The sequence below is a fragment of the Triturus cristatus genome, chromosome 1_2 (genome assembly GCF_964204655.1).
Source record: "Triturus cristatus chromosome 1_2, aTriCri1.1, whole genome shotgun sequence".
NCBI classification, from domain to species: Eukaryota; Metazoa; Chordata; class Amphibia; order Caudata; family Salamandridae; genus Triturus; species Triturus cristatus.
Window position 1 is genome coordinate 1,096,710,482 of NC_140580.1, and position 15,273 is coordinate 1,096,725,754.

Sequence of the window (15,273 nt, forward strand, 5' to 3'; positions counted from 1 at the left end):
AGCGAGCCTGGAGGAAAAGCTATAGTCCAGAGCTAAAGACACTGTATTTGTCTGTTCTAAAAACCTATAAAAAGGGCATTCTTGTGGCTAAAACTGAATTCTACACCAGCAAGATTATGGCAGCTGAGTCTCGCTCAAAGGAAATTTTTACCACGGTCCATGAACTAGCATTATCCAGTAGAACCACGGCTACCATTCCCCCCTCTCAGTCCCTCTGTAACTCGCTCAATGAGTTTTTTATTGACAAAGTAGCCCAAATTAAACTTAACATTCCCCCACCTTCCCTCACATTTGCCAATCCCTCCCCTCCGCCCACTGTCCCTAAACTCAATCTCATTCCACTACTAACTGAGGATACATTCTTCCCATTACTTCACCGAGTCAAATCTGGTTCTCCCTTAGATTTCGCCCCAGCCCATATCCTTAGGGAAATTTATTTAACCTCCCCCACTCCCCCTCAGACCCTCCTTAATGACTCGTTAAGGAAAGGAAATGTCCCTGGCATAACCAAATCAGCGGTTGTAATACCTATTATTAAAAAATCTGACGCTGATCCTTCCTCCCCTTCCAATTATCGCCCCATATCCCTACTGCCTTACCTAGCAAAAATTCTGGAAACTCATGTCACAACCACCCTAAGTACTCATGTAGAAATCAATCACTGTCTTTCTTCTCGTTAAGCCGGTTTTCGCCCATTGCACTCCACCGAGAAAGTGGTGATCTCGGTAATGGATGCGCTACGTGAAGGCATTGACACCAACCTCCCGCAAGCCTTGATTTTATTAGACCTGTCCGCCGCCTTTGACACGGTGGACCACTCCATTCTCCTCAATCGTGTCAGGGCGGCGGGCATAGAAGGCCTAGCCTTCTCGTGGATTGAGTCCTTCCTCACAGGGAGGGCCCAAGCTGTCCATTTGGCCAACTTCACCGCGGACTTTCGTAAGGTGGAATGCGGGGTTCCTCAAGGCTCATCACTTTCCCCCCTCTTATTTAATTTATACATCCACCCCCTCATTTTTTCGTTACAGCAGATGGAGGTCACGGTGTTAAATTACGCCGATGATCTCCAGTTAATCTTTAATCTTTCTAATTCCCCTTCATCTGCCTCCAATGTTCAGACAGTAATGACATTCATTCAGGACTGGATGAACTGCAACCACCTCAAACTCAATCCGGACAAGACTGAGTTAGTCCTGACCGGAGGTGGTTGTAGTCCATGGACCTCCTCCCACTGGCCCCTGTCACTTGGTGTTCCCCTTCTTCCCGTCCCTAAGGTCAAAACTCTCGGGATTTTTCTTAACTCACAACTCTCCATCCACTCACAAGTCGGTTCAGTGGTTTCTGCTTGTTTTTTCTCACTAAGACTAATTAGGAAAGTATCCCGCTTTTTCTCCCTTTCTGCCTTAAAAATTATTGTGCTGGCCATGGTACTGTCGCGAGTTGATTATGGTAACATCATCTACAATGGAGCTCCTGCCTACGTGTTCTATCGCTTGCAGCTCATTCAGAATCAAGCGGCTCGTTTGATTTATGTCTTACCCAAATACCATCGTGCCACTCCCCTGCTTAAAGCTTTGCATTGGCTCCCGGTGAGGGAGCGTGCTCTTTTTAAACTCGGTTGCCTCACCTTTCAGGCCAGATCGGGTACAGCCCCCGAGTTTATATGCGCTGCCATAAAACCGTACCTCCCAGGTCGCGAACTCCGCTCTGCCCACATGGCTCTCCTGACCACTCCTCGCTTCAAGAAACAGAAATCTGGCGGAGCGAAATTCGCTGTTCTTGCCCCGCTCTTCTGGAACTCTCTTCCTGTCGCCTTCCGTACTTCTCCTTCATACATACAATTTCGGAAAGATCTTAAAACCCTGTTATTTGAGCAAGCCTACATTGTCTAGCCTTCTACTGCCGACTGCTACTGCATCACTTAAAGCGCCATGAAACCGCATGGTATAAGTGCGCTCAATAAATGTTTTTAAATTCAAATTCAAATTCAAATTCGACCGCCTGATCACTTATATTGGCCGTAAATTCTAAGTTCAGGTTATTGGAATTGAGATCTTTGATCAAACTTTCCGCCTCTGGCCGGGTCCCCTGCCAGATAATGAAAAGATCATCAATATATCTTAACCAGACTTTGATGTTGGTGTTGACTATGTGTGCATATCTCTTTAGGAGGACCAACTCCTCCCACCAGCCCATGTGTAGACATGCATAGCTGGGGGAGAAGCTGGCCCCCATCGCAACACCTCGTAATTGCTGATAGAACATATTTTTATACATCAAGATATTGTTATTCAGACAGAACTCTGTCATATCTCTAAGCATTTTGATATGATGTGAGCATTGTGAAGGTCTCTGGTCAAGGTAATGTTGTAATGCCTTCATTCCATCCTGGTGATTGATTGAAGTATAGAGTGTGGAGACATCTAATGCGATTAAAAAGTAATCCTTATTCCAATTACAATCCTTGATTTTAGATAGGAAGTCCCCTGTATCACGAATGTAGGATGGTAAATGTTGCACAAAGTTCTGGAGAAAGTAGTCTACATATATTGAAGTTCGTACTAAGAGACTATTTTTTGCCGAGATGATTGGCATTCCAGGTGGATTTTTGGGATCTTTATGTATTTTAGGAAAGAAGTACATGATAGGTGTTATGGGATGATCATTTTGCAGATACAAATATTCATCTTGTGTCAATAACCCTGCATTCTTCCAAGCAATCAATTTCATCCTATAGATGTTATAGGTGTTTCTGAGGGTTAATTGATCACATTTACAACAGCAATTTCTGTCTTGTAATTGCTTCATGGCCTCGTTATTGTAGTCAGATTTATCCCATAGGACTAAGTTTCCTCCTTTATCTGAATTGCGGATAACTAGATCGGAGTTGTTTTTTAACTTCATCATTAATGAGTGATATTGAATCTCTGTTTTGTTTTTCTTTGTTCTCATTATTCTTTGTTCTCTATGGTTGAGCTTTTTGATTTCCCCTACAACATGATCATGGAATATCTCAATTCCATCTCGAGGCATTATTGGATTAAAGGTGGAGGTAGGTTTAAACATTGTCTTTTCCATATATCGATTCGTAGGTTTATAAGATGCTTGTTGGTCTTGTATATATTGAGTAAATGTCATATTTTCATCTAACAATGTCTGCAATGTATTGAGCGTAGGCATGTCCACATTTGTCAGACCAATAGGTGGAGATTTTAGTGACCCAGATTCTTGCTGTGTGTTCCCCTCTGACTACGCAGGTTTCTTTTATATCTATCTATCTATATATATATATATCTCCAAGGTAATCCTTACTCCACAGGAAGAAGGCACGCACACGAAGACTGCAGGATAAAGCTTCTTTATTTAAAAGGGTCTCCTCCAACCCAGCGACTAACGAGACGTGTTTCGGCTGACTCGGCAGCCTTTATCAATCTAGTAGGCGCCATCTTGTTACAACTTATATAGCCAGTACACATTTAGAAGATATATATGTAGAGATATAAATATATAAACTGTGTTTTGGTCCAAGAAGGATGGAATGGCGCTCACACTTTTGCCAGTGCGTGGACTCCCCCGGCAGGACCACACCGGCAATCTTTACCAATTCTAGCACCACAGCACTAGACAAAGGGGGCGCACTCCCGGTTAAGTTTCATTTGCTTCTTTTATTTATTTAAAGTGAGTACAGCCACCCAACGCGTTTAGGTCTTCTCGCAGACCTTGATCACGGGTATATATATGTATTACACATTCGCCATTGTGTAGTTATAGTTAGCTCAGAGTTAACCTAGGAAGAACGTTTTTTGTTTCACTAATAACATTGGCACTGTTTGTCAAATCTTTCGAAAAAGATGTTAATCCACCTCCTACATGAACAGTTTCAGGGTGAGCCATCACGTGGGGACTAAGAAAACGTTGGGGGATCCAAAAACACGGATTTAAAATGTTCATTGAATGTGATTTAAGTATTAGTATTTTAAGTTGCTCCACTCACTTGGGTAAAGATTGTTTAAAATATGAAATGGTGCTATTTAGCTAAGAAAGAATGATAGATATGTTGACTTATGAATATCTCTCCCATCTGTAAAATACTTTTCTATGTTTATTTTCTGTATATTTGTGAACTGTACAAGCACCTTAAAATGCAGAATGAACAATGATATAAAAAGAATAAACAAGGCTCGCATAGAGCCGAAACGTGTCTTTTGTATCCACATAAAAAATACCTTTTACCACCAGATTGTGCACTTACAGCATGATGATTTGCAGGAGTTGATTCAGAATTACAAGAGGTCACAAATGTACATATTTGTGAGGGTCCACTACATTTTGTAAGGACAGGCCTTTGAAATGCCATCTGTCCTGCTCCTGTTCCTACAACTGGAACTACAAAGAGAAGGCTGTACTGGGAGATTGTCCACAACCTCAAGTATGATCTTTGAGAGCAAATGCCTATTGATCCTGGTGCTGTGGCTAAGGAACTAGGTATTTCAGTCTGTAGATTTGATCCTTTGCACATCTAAGTTGCACATATGTGCACAAACATGTGACTCGGGCCCCAAAGAAATGTTTCCAAAAACACATGTCAGACAACTGGGATCAGAACCCCTTCTTATTCTCTCTTTCATTATTTCTCCTTTTTCTTTTTTTTATTCCTTTCTTACCCTAATCCTTTGGTTTCCTAGCTCATCTCTATTTCTCTCTCTTATTCCTTCCTCTCCTCATTTTCTGTACCTTCCCCACCGTCCAATAATTTCCCATCCTTTCTGACTCGCCTTCTTCCTTTTCTCTGTCCTTGTTTCCATCCTCCCCTTCATGTAATCCTTGCTATCTCACACTGCTTTCTAGTCTCCTTTACCCGATGTCTCTTGTTTTTCCAACTTTTTTTTCTCTTGTATGTTCTATTAACTCACCATCCTTGTTCCTCACTTCCCTTTACTCTGCTCTTTGCAAAGTACTCCTACACCTCAAATAAGTGTACGGGATCTGTCTTCATAAAACATACCCTGCCACCAACAGACATTGATCACTGTTAATACCTGGCTAAAGATACCTTCAAGCAAGAGGGACTCACTGTCTGAAATCGTGACCGGTTCAGCTCAGCCTTTCATGTACAAATGGTGTCCATGCTTTGCTTAGAGATGCTAACATCAGCTATAAAAGCATTACTTTTGTGACGTGTGCCACACATGTATCTAAGAGTCGTAAAATGGTTTGCTACTAATAGAACCATAATTTGGCAAGAAGTATTCTCAAATAATCAATATGGAGAACCGTCACCAAAGCTAGAAGAGTTGGTTTCCAAGGTTCTGGGAAATGTGATAAGGTAGAGTACAGTTTAGGATAATGCATATCAGTATCAGACTGGGACCCTTGTAAAATTAGAACTGCAGAATGCCAGTTCTAGACGCGCATTGGCCAGATCATGAAAAAAAACCTCATGAAAAAAACTTAAGGTTGAGCCCTAATCTCCATTACCGTTTGTACATTTCAGCATGTCTAGTTTTGGGACACAAACATATGGTCCATTTTGAGTTGCTAAAACAAGGGGTTCCATTGGGATGGGCAGTACTTTATAGGGTTCAATTCACGCTATATTGTTCTTTTTCAGTTCTCACAGGAAGGTAATGTACCACACAATGGCAAAACGGTTTCAAATTCTTTGGTAAACCTACAATATCACACGGCATATATTTTGCTACAAAACCGCGCTCCAAATTTAAAACGAAACAAGAAAGCATAATCCAAAAAGAGCAGTATCTTGATGGAAAAGAAGCAGAGACACAGGATATCATAAAATCCTTCTACAGGTGACTCAGAGCTAAAAATATAAACTTTAAATTCAGGAGGGCATGTACCTGCAACTATATGGCTTTTATTGCTTGGGCACTATTTCAAAAGGGGTTACAAACTGGAATGGCATGGTGAGCAAAAAAACGATGGATTTAGGCCCAGATCTCTGTACTGGGGTGAATGTATGACATTGTTCTGCATTCTGTCCATCAATAGTTCTTTTTGCACTTGTCACCCCGAGTGGGACGGCGGGTATGCTCAGACGTGAGTCCCGTGCTCTCCATGCCACTGGAATCAAGCTATCCTAGCTGAAGAGGGGTGAAACTCCGAAACCGGTCCTAGGATGCATGTTTCCAGTCCAGGGAGGACCTGGCCTGGCAGTTCGGGCAGGACTGTTGGGTAAAGACTGATTTGCATATAGCTGGGTCCAAACTGGAATGGCATGGTGAGCAAAAAAACGATGGATTTAGGCCCAGATCTCTGTTCTGGGGTGAATGTGTGACATTGTTCTGTATTCTGTCCATCAATAGTTCTTTTTACAAACTGTAGCACAGTTCTAACCTTTAATGTTATATTCAAAATGGAAATAATACAACTCGCTCTAAAATGCCAACATAAACTGTATGCCCAAATGAATACAACTATTGTTCTTGGAAGGACCTTTTAGCTAGTCCTAATTTGCGGAAGAGTTACTTATCATCTGGTGGCTGGTCTTTCCTGGTGCAGGCTGCAAAGTGTTACAGTATGAACAACACTGACATGGCAATCAATGAAAAGCAACAAAGACATGTCTTCAAATGAATCCTGAAGGTAAACAGACAGGCAAGAATATCTGGGACTTACCAGATTCCCTCTGATCCAGGACCAGGCTGTTCCATCGTCTTGTTATGTCGATGTAAAGGATGTCCACAGATGCCATTGAGAAGTTGCTGTTGCTCAGCTTGCAATTCCTGAAAGAAAAGGAAGGACTGTAAACAGCACACACCTGCCTCAACACACTCACAGCGAACGCCTTAAAAGTAGGAAGGTGCACTTTATTTGAAGGCCTCACAGCACACACTTAATGTTGCTGGTTAGATTGAACCTGGGACATGTGTGGCATATTTAATATCGCTCAGTAGAAATCTACAATCTTCCAGGGATGTACATGGATAGAAGGCCTCCTGCCACCCGCAGACCTCTGACAAGCTAGGAGGTGCAGTTGGGCATTTAGCAACACTTATGGAAGAATTCCCACCTTCAGAACACAAGGCAAGTGTCAGCTTAGACCCAGGAAGTGGAATTTACTAACAGCCAAGGAGTGGCTCTGGTGGTTCAGAGATGTCCATAACCAAACGCCTTCCTCCCTGGGACTTGGAGATCCAGTGGTGGTGGTCTCCTGTGGCTTGCTGGGCACGTGCTGCAGGACACGGGGCCCCTGAAGCCACACAAGACCAGAAGATAGGCAGAACACCCAGCCACACCTCAAACCTTCCCACAGCGGAGCTCTTACCCAGTCCAGCATGTTCTCTGTCATTCTGTAGCTAAGACAGGCCTTCTCCTTTGATATCGGTTTGCACCTGCTATCCTCTGTGTTCAAATATTCACATTACTTTCGCTTTTTTTACACTTGAAAAGGTTGGATTTCTATTCTAACCACAGATGAAGTAACCAATCTATTGTGGGGTGGTGTCCACGTCACACTCAAAAACATATCTTCCACAGAATACATTTTATGAGCACTAACTCATAACCTAAATCAACACTATTTAACGTACACACATTTATCTGCTTTGCCTTATTATCGGTTGCATTGTGTTTAATAAAAGAAAATGTTTAGATCATTTTGTTTTCCATTTATGCACATTTCTCTGCACTTTTTGAGGGCTGGATTTCTACCACAACCACAGTAACCTGTCAAAAGTGGGATGAGATCCTGCAAGCCCATAATCCAAAAAACATTCAAGAAAATATTTTTCACAAAAAGTATTATATATCAATAAATCCTAAACATAATTATTGTTTGATCCACATTTACTTTCCCATAATTGTTTTTTTTACCATGAAAATAATTTGTCATGCAGAATTTGCAGTCTATCCAGACATTCCTTGTTTAAACCGTTTCAATTCCTACGATTAGTTGCGAAATCAATTTGCCACAATGACTTGTGATACATCACCATGAGTGTATGAAGAGTAACGGACCAGGGCCACTGGAAAAACGTGATTGGAGGCTGCAGCGATTTCAGCATAAATGGGATTTTGCAACAATCGCCAGATAATCCACCATCTGGTGCATAACTAGCAAACTTTGACAAATAAAAAACAGTCTCTGTCTCAAGAGGATGAACAGATATTAAAATGTGTACAGCCAAGGGGCACTGCCACGCCAGCCACTTGTGAAAGTTAACTGTTTACCTTCTTCCGATGATTGCTTTAACCATCCATTTAAACAGGAGCCGCCGGTGCCTTGTCAACTGTCTGATTACAGCGTCAACAAGTGAAGGTGACGAGTCAGTTTTACAAATTATGAGGTTTGTAAACATCTGCATTTAACGAGCTGGCAGGAGAGCTTTTGTCTGCATCAGGAAACAAAAGCCTTACATGTCTTTCAAACGTGGGCAGAATGATTCCTTTGTTCACAATTTCTTTTGTTTTATTATTAACATAAATGTATGTTTGCTTAAAATACACAGTTCTCAAAGCTGATGTTCTTACAAGATGCCACTCACACTTAAGGAGAATCACAATTGCATCTTTTTATGTTGAATCCTAAACTCCCACCTAGTCATACACAAAGGTAATAATTATGAAATTATCTGTACTATTCAGCAGAGTAGTTTTTAAGGGCACGTGGTGATGTATAATTGCAGAATGATTTGTCTTTGGCACAAAGTACCACCCCCTGCTCCATAATGTAGGCTTATATTGCCGCATAATTCCAGTGGCCCTGGTAAAAACCAGCAAAACATTTCCAAATGCATGTATTTTTTCTTTTTGACTGTCCTTTAAAAGCCATTCTTTGCATTATCTTCTTTGTTTCAAACTGTTTAGCAAACTTTATCAGTTTAGGTTATTCTCTGAACACTATTTAAACGGAAATTAAGGAGAAATCACCCAATGTTCATAAGTTAATAAAATGATATAAATTCAAATTTCTTTTGTCAATTAGCAGCCCAAAGAATACCTTGGTGAGTCGTCCCACATTCCAAAATGTCACAGTTGTCACTTTTGGGCTCTCTTACCACTTTATATCTCTGCAATTGGGTAAAATATTTCTGCAAATCAGAATATAAAACATCAGTCTGATGCCAATGACTACAGTAGATACCTAATGATCTAAAAAAGCTTCACAGATCTTCTTATATCCACCCCCGAGTTTCTGTGAAAACACTTTAAGGTGTCCATCTTTGGTGTTTATCCTGATGTTCCACGTGTCTGAAGACGCGGACATGTGCTCATTGCGTTAAGACTGATTATATAGAGGGTAAGCATCATCCTTAAAAACAACTAGAACAATGATTCGAGTTGATCCAAGTTTTCCATGTCTTCCTGATGCTGTATCTCTCGTGTTTCCAAATTTGAATCATGACACCTTTGATATCAAATCTAATCTGATAATCTTCCTTACACAAAAAGCCCATTTTCATTCAACTGATTTTGGGTGTCCTAAAGTCCAATCCCACTCTTAATACATTCTAAGCTTTTCTCACCACTTTATCTTAATTGTTCATGCACTGAATTAGCTACATTGAGTATTCATAACATTCTCATCCCTATAAAGACATATCCTATGTACTTATGTTCTGAATTTATTTTTTTAAATATGAAATGAAGGCTTAGACCTTCATTCCATAACCAGTCCATTTTTGTCACCACATACTGTAGTGTATCGTTTAGGTTAATTTTTAGCTGAATAGTTAGCTTTATTTTCATAGGGTTCTGATTCCTAAATCAATCAATTATATTTCTGTGTCCACTTTAAAAAGTTTTAGTAAACTCTTGTCTATCACAATGCGTAAAAAACTTTTTTTTCAGTGATCTTGAAAAGGTTTTTGCAAAGCACCAAATATGAAACCCAATATGTTTTTCTCTTATCGCTATTATTATATACAAACCTTGGTAGTAAATTGATTGTCACATTTCAATCATGCTTTACATTATATGAGATATTATAATTATCGCACGCACTTTTTATATTCACTACCCTTTCGTAGCCATAGCTTGTACCTTATGACCAATCAAGTCTCATTTGTGATCATGGCAAAAATGCCAATTTACTCCTCCAGAATGTTGCAGATGTTTGTCCTCCGCATTCATTACCTTTTCTTATAGACTGGTAAATATAGTATAACCACAATATAATAACATTCTATAAAACATATGAACTGCAATAAGTTGCGAAGTGTTTTACTGAAATATATTTCCTTCTGGAGGAAGGAATACATATAAACCTTGTTGCAGCTAGCGTATCTCCCTAACCCCCGAACCCTGACTTTGGTTCCCATAACGCCTGAATATACATACATGACCCCATCGCTGCTACACGAAAAAGACGATGTTAGTGCCAATATGCCAACCAAAACCATCTCTAGCTCTGGCACCTTGCCCTGAATTTGCCTCCTGATCTTTGGCTTCCAGTTGAAGACAATGCAGTTTCAGTTTCTCATGGCCTCTGACCCCTGCCTTTTAACCACTGACATCTAGGACTCAAACCTACTCCTAATACCATACACACAAAGCTAATACTCCTGCTCCACGACCTTCCAGACTCTATACCCTCCCTTAAGGGCACCCGACAATCTGCAAGCACCCTTCATCAAGGGCCCGAAGAAAAATGATCACATCACCTCATCTTTGGTACCTAAACCGGGTCTTTGCCAGCTGCACCATTTACATGAGCAGCTGCATCATCCAAAAAGCCATCACAACCAAACCCGCAGCCTTTCGGGCAAACAATCTCACCATCTCTGGTGGCTTTCGGCACACCTGCAGTGAGGACACAATGGGGAGACAATGTAGCATAACAACCAGAGCTGCTGACTTTGGAACTGGGGAACTGGGTTTGAGTCTCTGCATCGGCTCAACATCCTGTGATTCTTGGCAATTCACTTAATATCCCTGAGCCTGAAACAAAATAATGTGCCACTGTGTAATGTAACAGGCGCTCATGTAAATCGCTCCAATAACTTCGGGTTTAGGTCAAGTTATATAAAACGACAGAAAACTAAATAAATCCGACTGGAGATCAAGAAGGGCAAAAAAGAACATGCCTTCTCCATGTTGGCAAAATAAATACTAAAGGGCAGCAAGCCTTCTCCGTGTATGCACTCTTGATCTGAAACAACATCCCTGTATCCATCAGGACTTTCCAAACCCTGCCCCAATTTAGGTAGAAGCTGAAGACACGCTTCGTTAAAGAACACTACATCACAACGAAGGAACAGTCTAGCTCCAATATCGGAATCCATCTTCTGCTCCATGACCCTGTACAGCGCATTGATGCTTTTTGACTAGGTTTGCGCTATAGAAACACTACAGAAATACATTCACGACTCCTTTTTCCACTAAACCTTTAGCCCTCTTACTCCTCACTAGCCACCCTTTCCCCCAAACCCTGACCTCTGCATGCTTATCCTCTTGACACGTCAAGCATGAATCATTACAGCCGCGATGAACTTTAGGTAACATCTTAATTTCTAAAGTCATTACCAATGCATGACAAGTTTATTATAACTCAAGATTGCTACAGTCCGATGAAATAGCAGTAACATTCACACCCAGGATTGGCAGCAGTGTTGAGGCGCGGACACCTTCAGAAATTTCCTGGTGTGAAATGTGATAAAGGTGACAAATAAACACCAACATTACCCCTCGAGCCGCTAGAAACAGTTATATTAACTCATGGGCACGCTGGGCAGTTGCCCAGGGGCCCCACAAGCACAGGGGAGCCATGCAGACCAGAATATAATACAAATTTTCCGTTAAACATTTTTATTCCTGTGAGTGGTTGTGTAGGCAGGGCCCAGTGCACTGCTTTCCTGGGGGGGGGGGGCTTTAATGCTGTGAAGACAGCCCTGGCTAGGAGTATTGCAGTCAAACCCTATTTACAAAGCCCTTACAGGAGCTCAGTATTGTCCTCTTGATGAAACACATTACCTTTTTGTTTAAAGAGAGGAGACTCCACAACCCTTTCTGAAAAGCGACAGCGCAATATTTGGAAAAAAAGAACTCAATGAAGACGGCTGCTTTCACTGAGTGCATTCCACTGATGTGACGTGGGTCTTTCAGAATCCCTTTCATCGAACCGGGAGGTGGATTTAAAGAGCTATTGAGATGAAAAAACATAATGATTTTCTGAAATAGAAGTACATTCTATTCTGCTCCCCAGAAGGGGAAATGAGGATGAGTCACGAGCAAGCATTGATCAGGCTGGAGAATTGTCATTTGATTCAGTAAAGCCAGAAGGAAGCCTTCCCAAGAGGGCCGGGTTAATGGGGCCTTTGGAGGATAGAGATGCATGGAGAAGTTATGGCAAGTGAAGGGGCTTTGTTTGTAGATTAAACGGAGGTGAGACGCGGTGCCTATGCTGCACTTGTGATGAAGCACAGGGTCATCAATGAACTGATCAACAATACCATGATGAAACGAAAACACTACCTACAATAGGTGTATCTTGATTTCTACAAGACTACCCAGGCCTAAGGAATATGTTGCCATATGAGAGGTATTACATCTCATATCATTAAAAAGCCACAATCAAATGTAAAAAGCATGTGGTGGTGGTTTGAGTAAATCTGTTGCAAGGGAGCATGTTGGAATTTATTTATTTATAAAGTTTTGTATAGCGCGAACGTGACCCGAGTGGGTATCAGAGCACTTTACAGGACGAGAAGTAGGGTATCAATTGGACTGGTAAGCAAAAGACTCATGCGCGAGAGACAAACATATAAGAAAGTAAAATAGAATAAAAGCTTGATCTCCATTAAAGTCAGTAATAAGATGGTCAATCATCGTAGAGAGGTTAGTATGGATACATTTTCACAGGCACAGATATATTGTCTTAGGGTAAAAACTTAGTCAGCAGAAAAGATTTTCCTTATTGTATTAAGGAGGTGGTAGAAGAGATTAGGCAAACGTCCTGTGGTAGAGAGTTCCATATCTTAGGTGCAACAACCGAGAATGCTCAGGTGCCTGTTTTCTTTTTGTGGGTTCGTTGAGGTTTCAGAAGCAGGGTGCGCACACTTTGCGAGGGTCTGCAGCATAGCTTGGACCCATCAGGTGTTCAAAAATAAAACACAGGAGCACAGGAGTGCATTGTTTCAAAAACATAACATGGGGTACAAGGGAGCTCTCCAAAACGTAGAAGGACACAACAGCATGAGTGAGGTTCCTCGTGCAAGCCAATATTATCAATAAGGTTCATTATGGTTCAAAGTTCATGCTGTATCGCAATCTTAGCTTTCACTCCTTGGATTCCGTATCCCATTCATATTGAAGTGTATGTGAATAATCCTTTGGACTACTGTATCGGGCTTCTGTTGGGATCTGTAAGGAAAGTCTTGACCCCCTCCAAATGCTTGTTTCCACCTAGCAAGGGTTCCCAGAAAAGTAGATCTCCTAGGAGATCTCTTGACAGGCTTTCACAAGGTACCTCAAAATCCTGCATAGTTGTTGCTGTTAAGATGTAAAATCTGATTCTCTTGTTTTTTGATTAAGCTATGCCTCATCCATTTCTCACCCCTGCTCTGCTTTCAGCCCGGCTCTATCCTTGACACTGCATCTGTATTAACATGAGTAAAGAATCTAGATTGGGGCATTGTAGGCTGTGTATACATGCAGAGTCTGCGCAAAAGAACAGCTGGCATCTGCACTGGGTTTTTCAGACAGTGGTAAAGCCTCAAGTAAAGTTTGCTCAGATAGCATATCTTGTTGTGCAGCTTCAGGACGCGACAGTTACCCAACTCACCAAGGCTGTTGATTCTTACCGATTGTTTCATTTGTGTGTTCTTCCCAAAGCTCTATTTACCTCTGGGCGTCCCTTGTTTGTGATCTTTGCTATAAAAACCCATGTAACCATCGTTCGGTGTGCTCTCTCCTTGAGTATCTCTACGTTGCTTGTTGGACGGAGCCCCATTCATGAATGCTAATTAAATGACCTATGGTTTGTACTTCGCTCCAGTGTCGATTCCTCCTTACTTGTTAAGAACCCGTGGACTAAAGGGTGACCCTGCACCAGTGGGTTATTAATAATCCACTTCCACAAATTGGCGCCCAACGTGGGGCCCCATAAAGGGCTTGCAGTCGGACCAGGGGAGGAGATCAAGTCGGTAAGACGAACTTTGCTGAGGGGCACCCCACCTGAAGAGACTAGTGTTGCTCATGGTCCAAGGTGATTTTTTTTAGCTCTCCAACTCTGATCTTCCTGGCAGCTGCTGGCCTTGACTGGGGCCCTTGGACGGTCATTCTTTTGGATCAGTGAGGATCGATATGTGGGAGTTGAAGACTACACATAAGGTAAATCTGTATTGAACCGGTTCATTTGGTTCGAATTTGTTTTGTATTTGCTTTGGCATTTGTTTGGTATCCGTTCGGAATCTGCTTGGAATTTAGATTCCGTTTTGGAACTTGCTATTTGTTTTGACTAACATTTTTTCTTACAGGTAATATGAGAATATTTTTATTTCTCTCTGTTTATAAGTTTTTTATATCTTATATAACATGCCTGTGATTAGCACTCTTTGGAAGTTTTGTTGTTGCTGCTGCAATAAGCAGAGCATTTTGGAAGCAAGTCAGCCGGCACCACCAGAAGGTACGCCGAATTTTGAGATGTACATCAAATATGGTATTTGTCCCATCATGTATAATGCATTGTGGAACAAATATACAAAAGGGGATCCCCAGTTGCAATGACCATTAGAGGGAACAATGGACCCTCACAAACTCAAGTATCTAGAGAAACAACTGTTTTTAAAGAAAGTTAGGCCAGCTATGTTTGACAGTTTGCATATGTGGAGGAAAGAAGTGAAGGAACGGCAGCTCAAGGCAGAGACGGTACAAAGGAAAAAGGAAACAGGAAAGGCAGACAGAGTATCAGAAGTATAAGAAATTGAAGGATTAGGAAGTTGAGGAGAAAAAGGAATGTTTAGATAGAGAACAGATTATTAATATCTAAGGAATATATAGTTAGACCGACAGTAGCAGTTCACGTCCACCAAGAGGATGTGGATTCAGTCATTGATGGACTATTGATCGAACGTCCCCCACCCCCATATGTACCCTTAACACCTCTTCCTCCTGGACCACCAAATGTCGTTCCCCCGTACCTCCGGTTCCACCTCCTTTGCCCACTGTTGTCCAGCTCCCTATTTTCCAACCAGTAACAGTACATCCTCTACCCCCTCCATCCCAGGCCACTGTTCCCCCATCCCAGGCCACTGCACCCGAAACGACTGATGATCCTGTACTTTCTGTATCTGTCCTGACCCCTCGAATTCTTCG

At 41.6% G+C, this 15,273-nt stretch overlaps 1 protein-coding gene across 1 annotated transcript in view; it reads right to left on the minus strand.

Annotated features, from left to right (window-relative positions):
* Positions 1 to 15,273, minus strand: part of TTLL11 (tubulin tyrosine ligase like 11) — a 749,536-nt gene that overhangs the window by 46,902 nt on the left and 687,361 nt on the right. Inside the window, exon 8 of the mRNA XM_085613706.1 lies at positions 6,637 to 6,743. Coding sequence (XP_085469832.1) covers positions 6,637 to 6,743 — 107 coding nt within the window. The remainder of the gene's footprint in view (positions 1 to 6,636; positions 6,744 to 15,273) is intronic.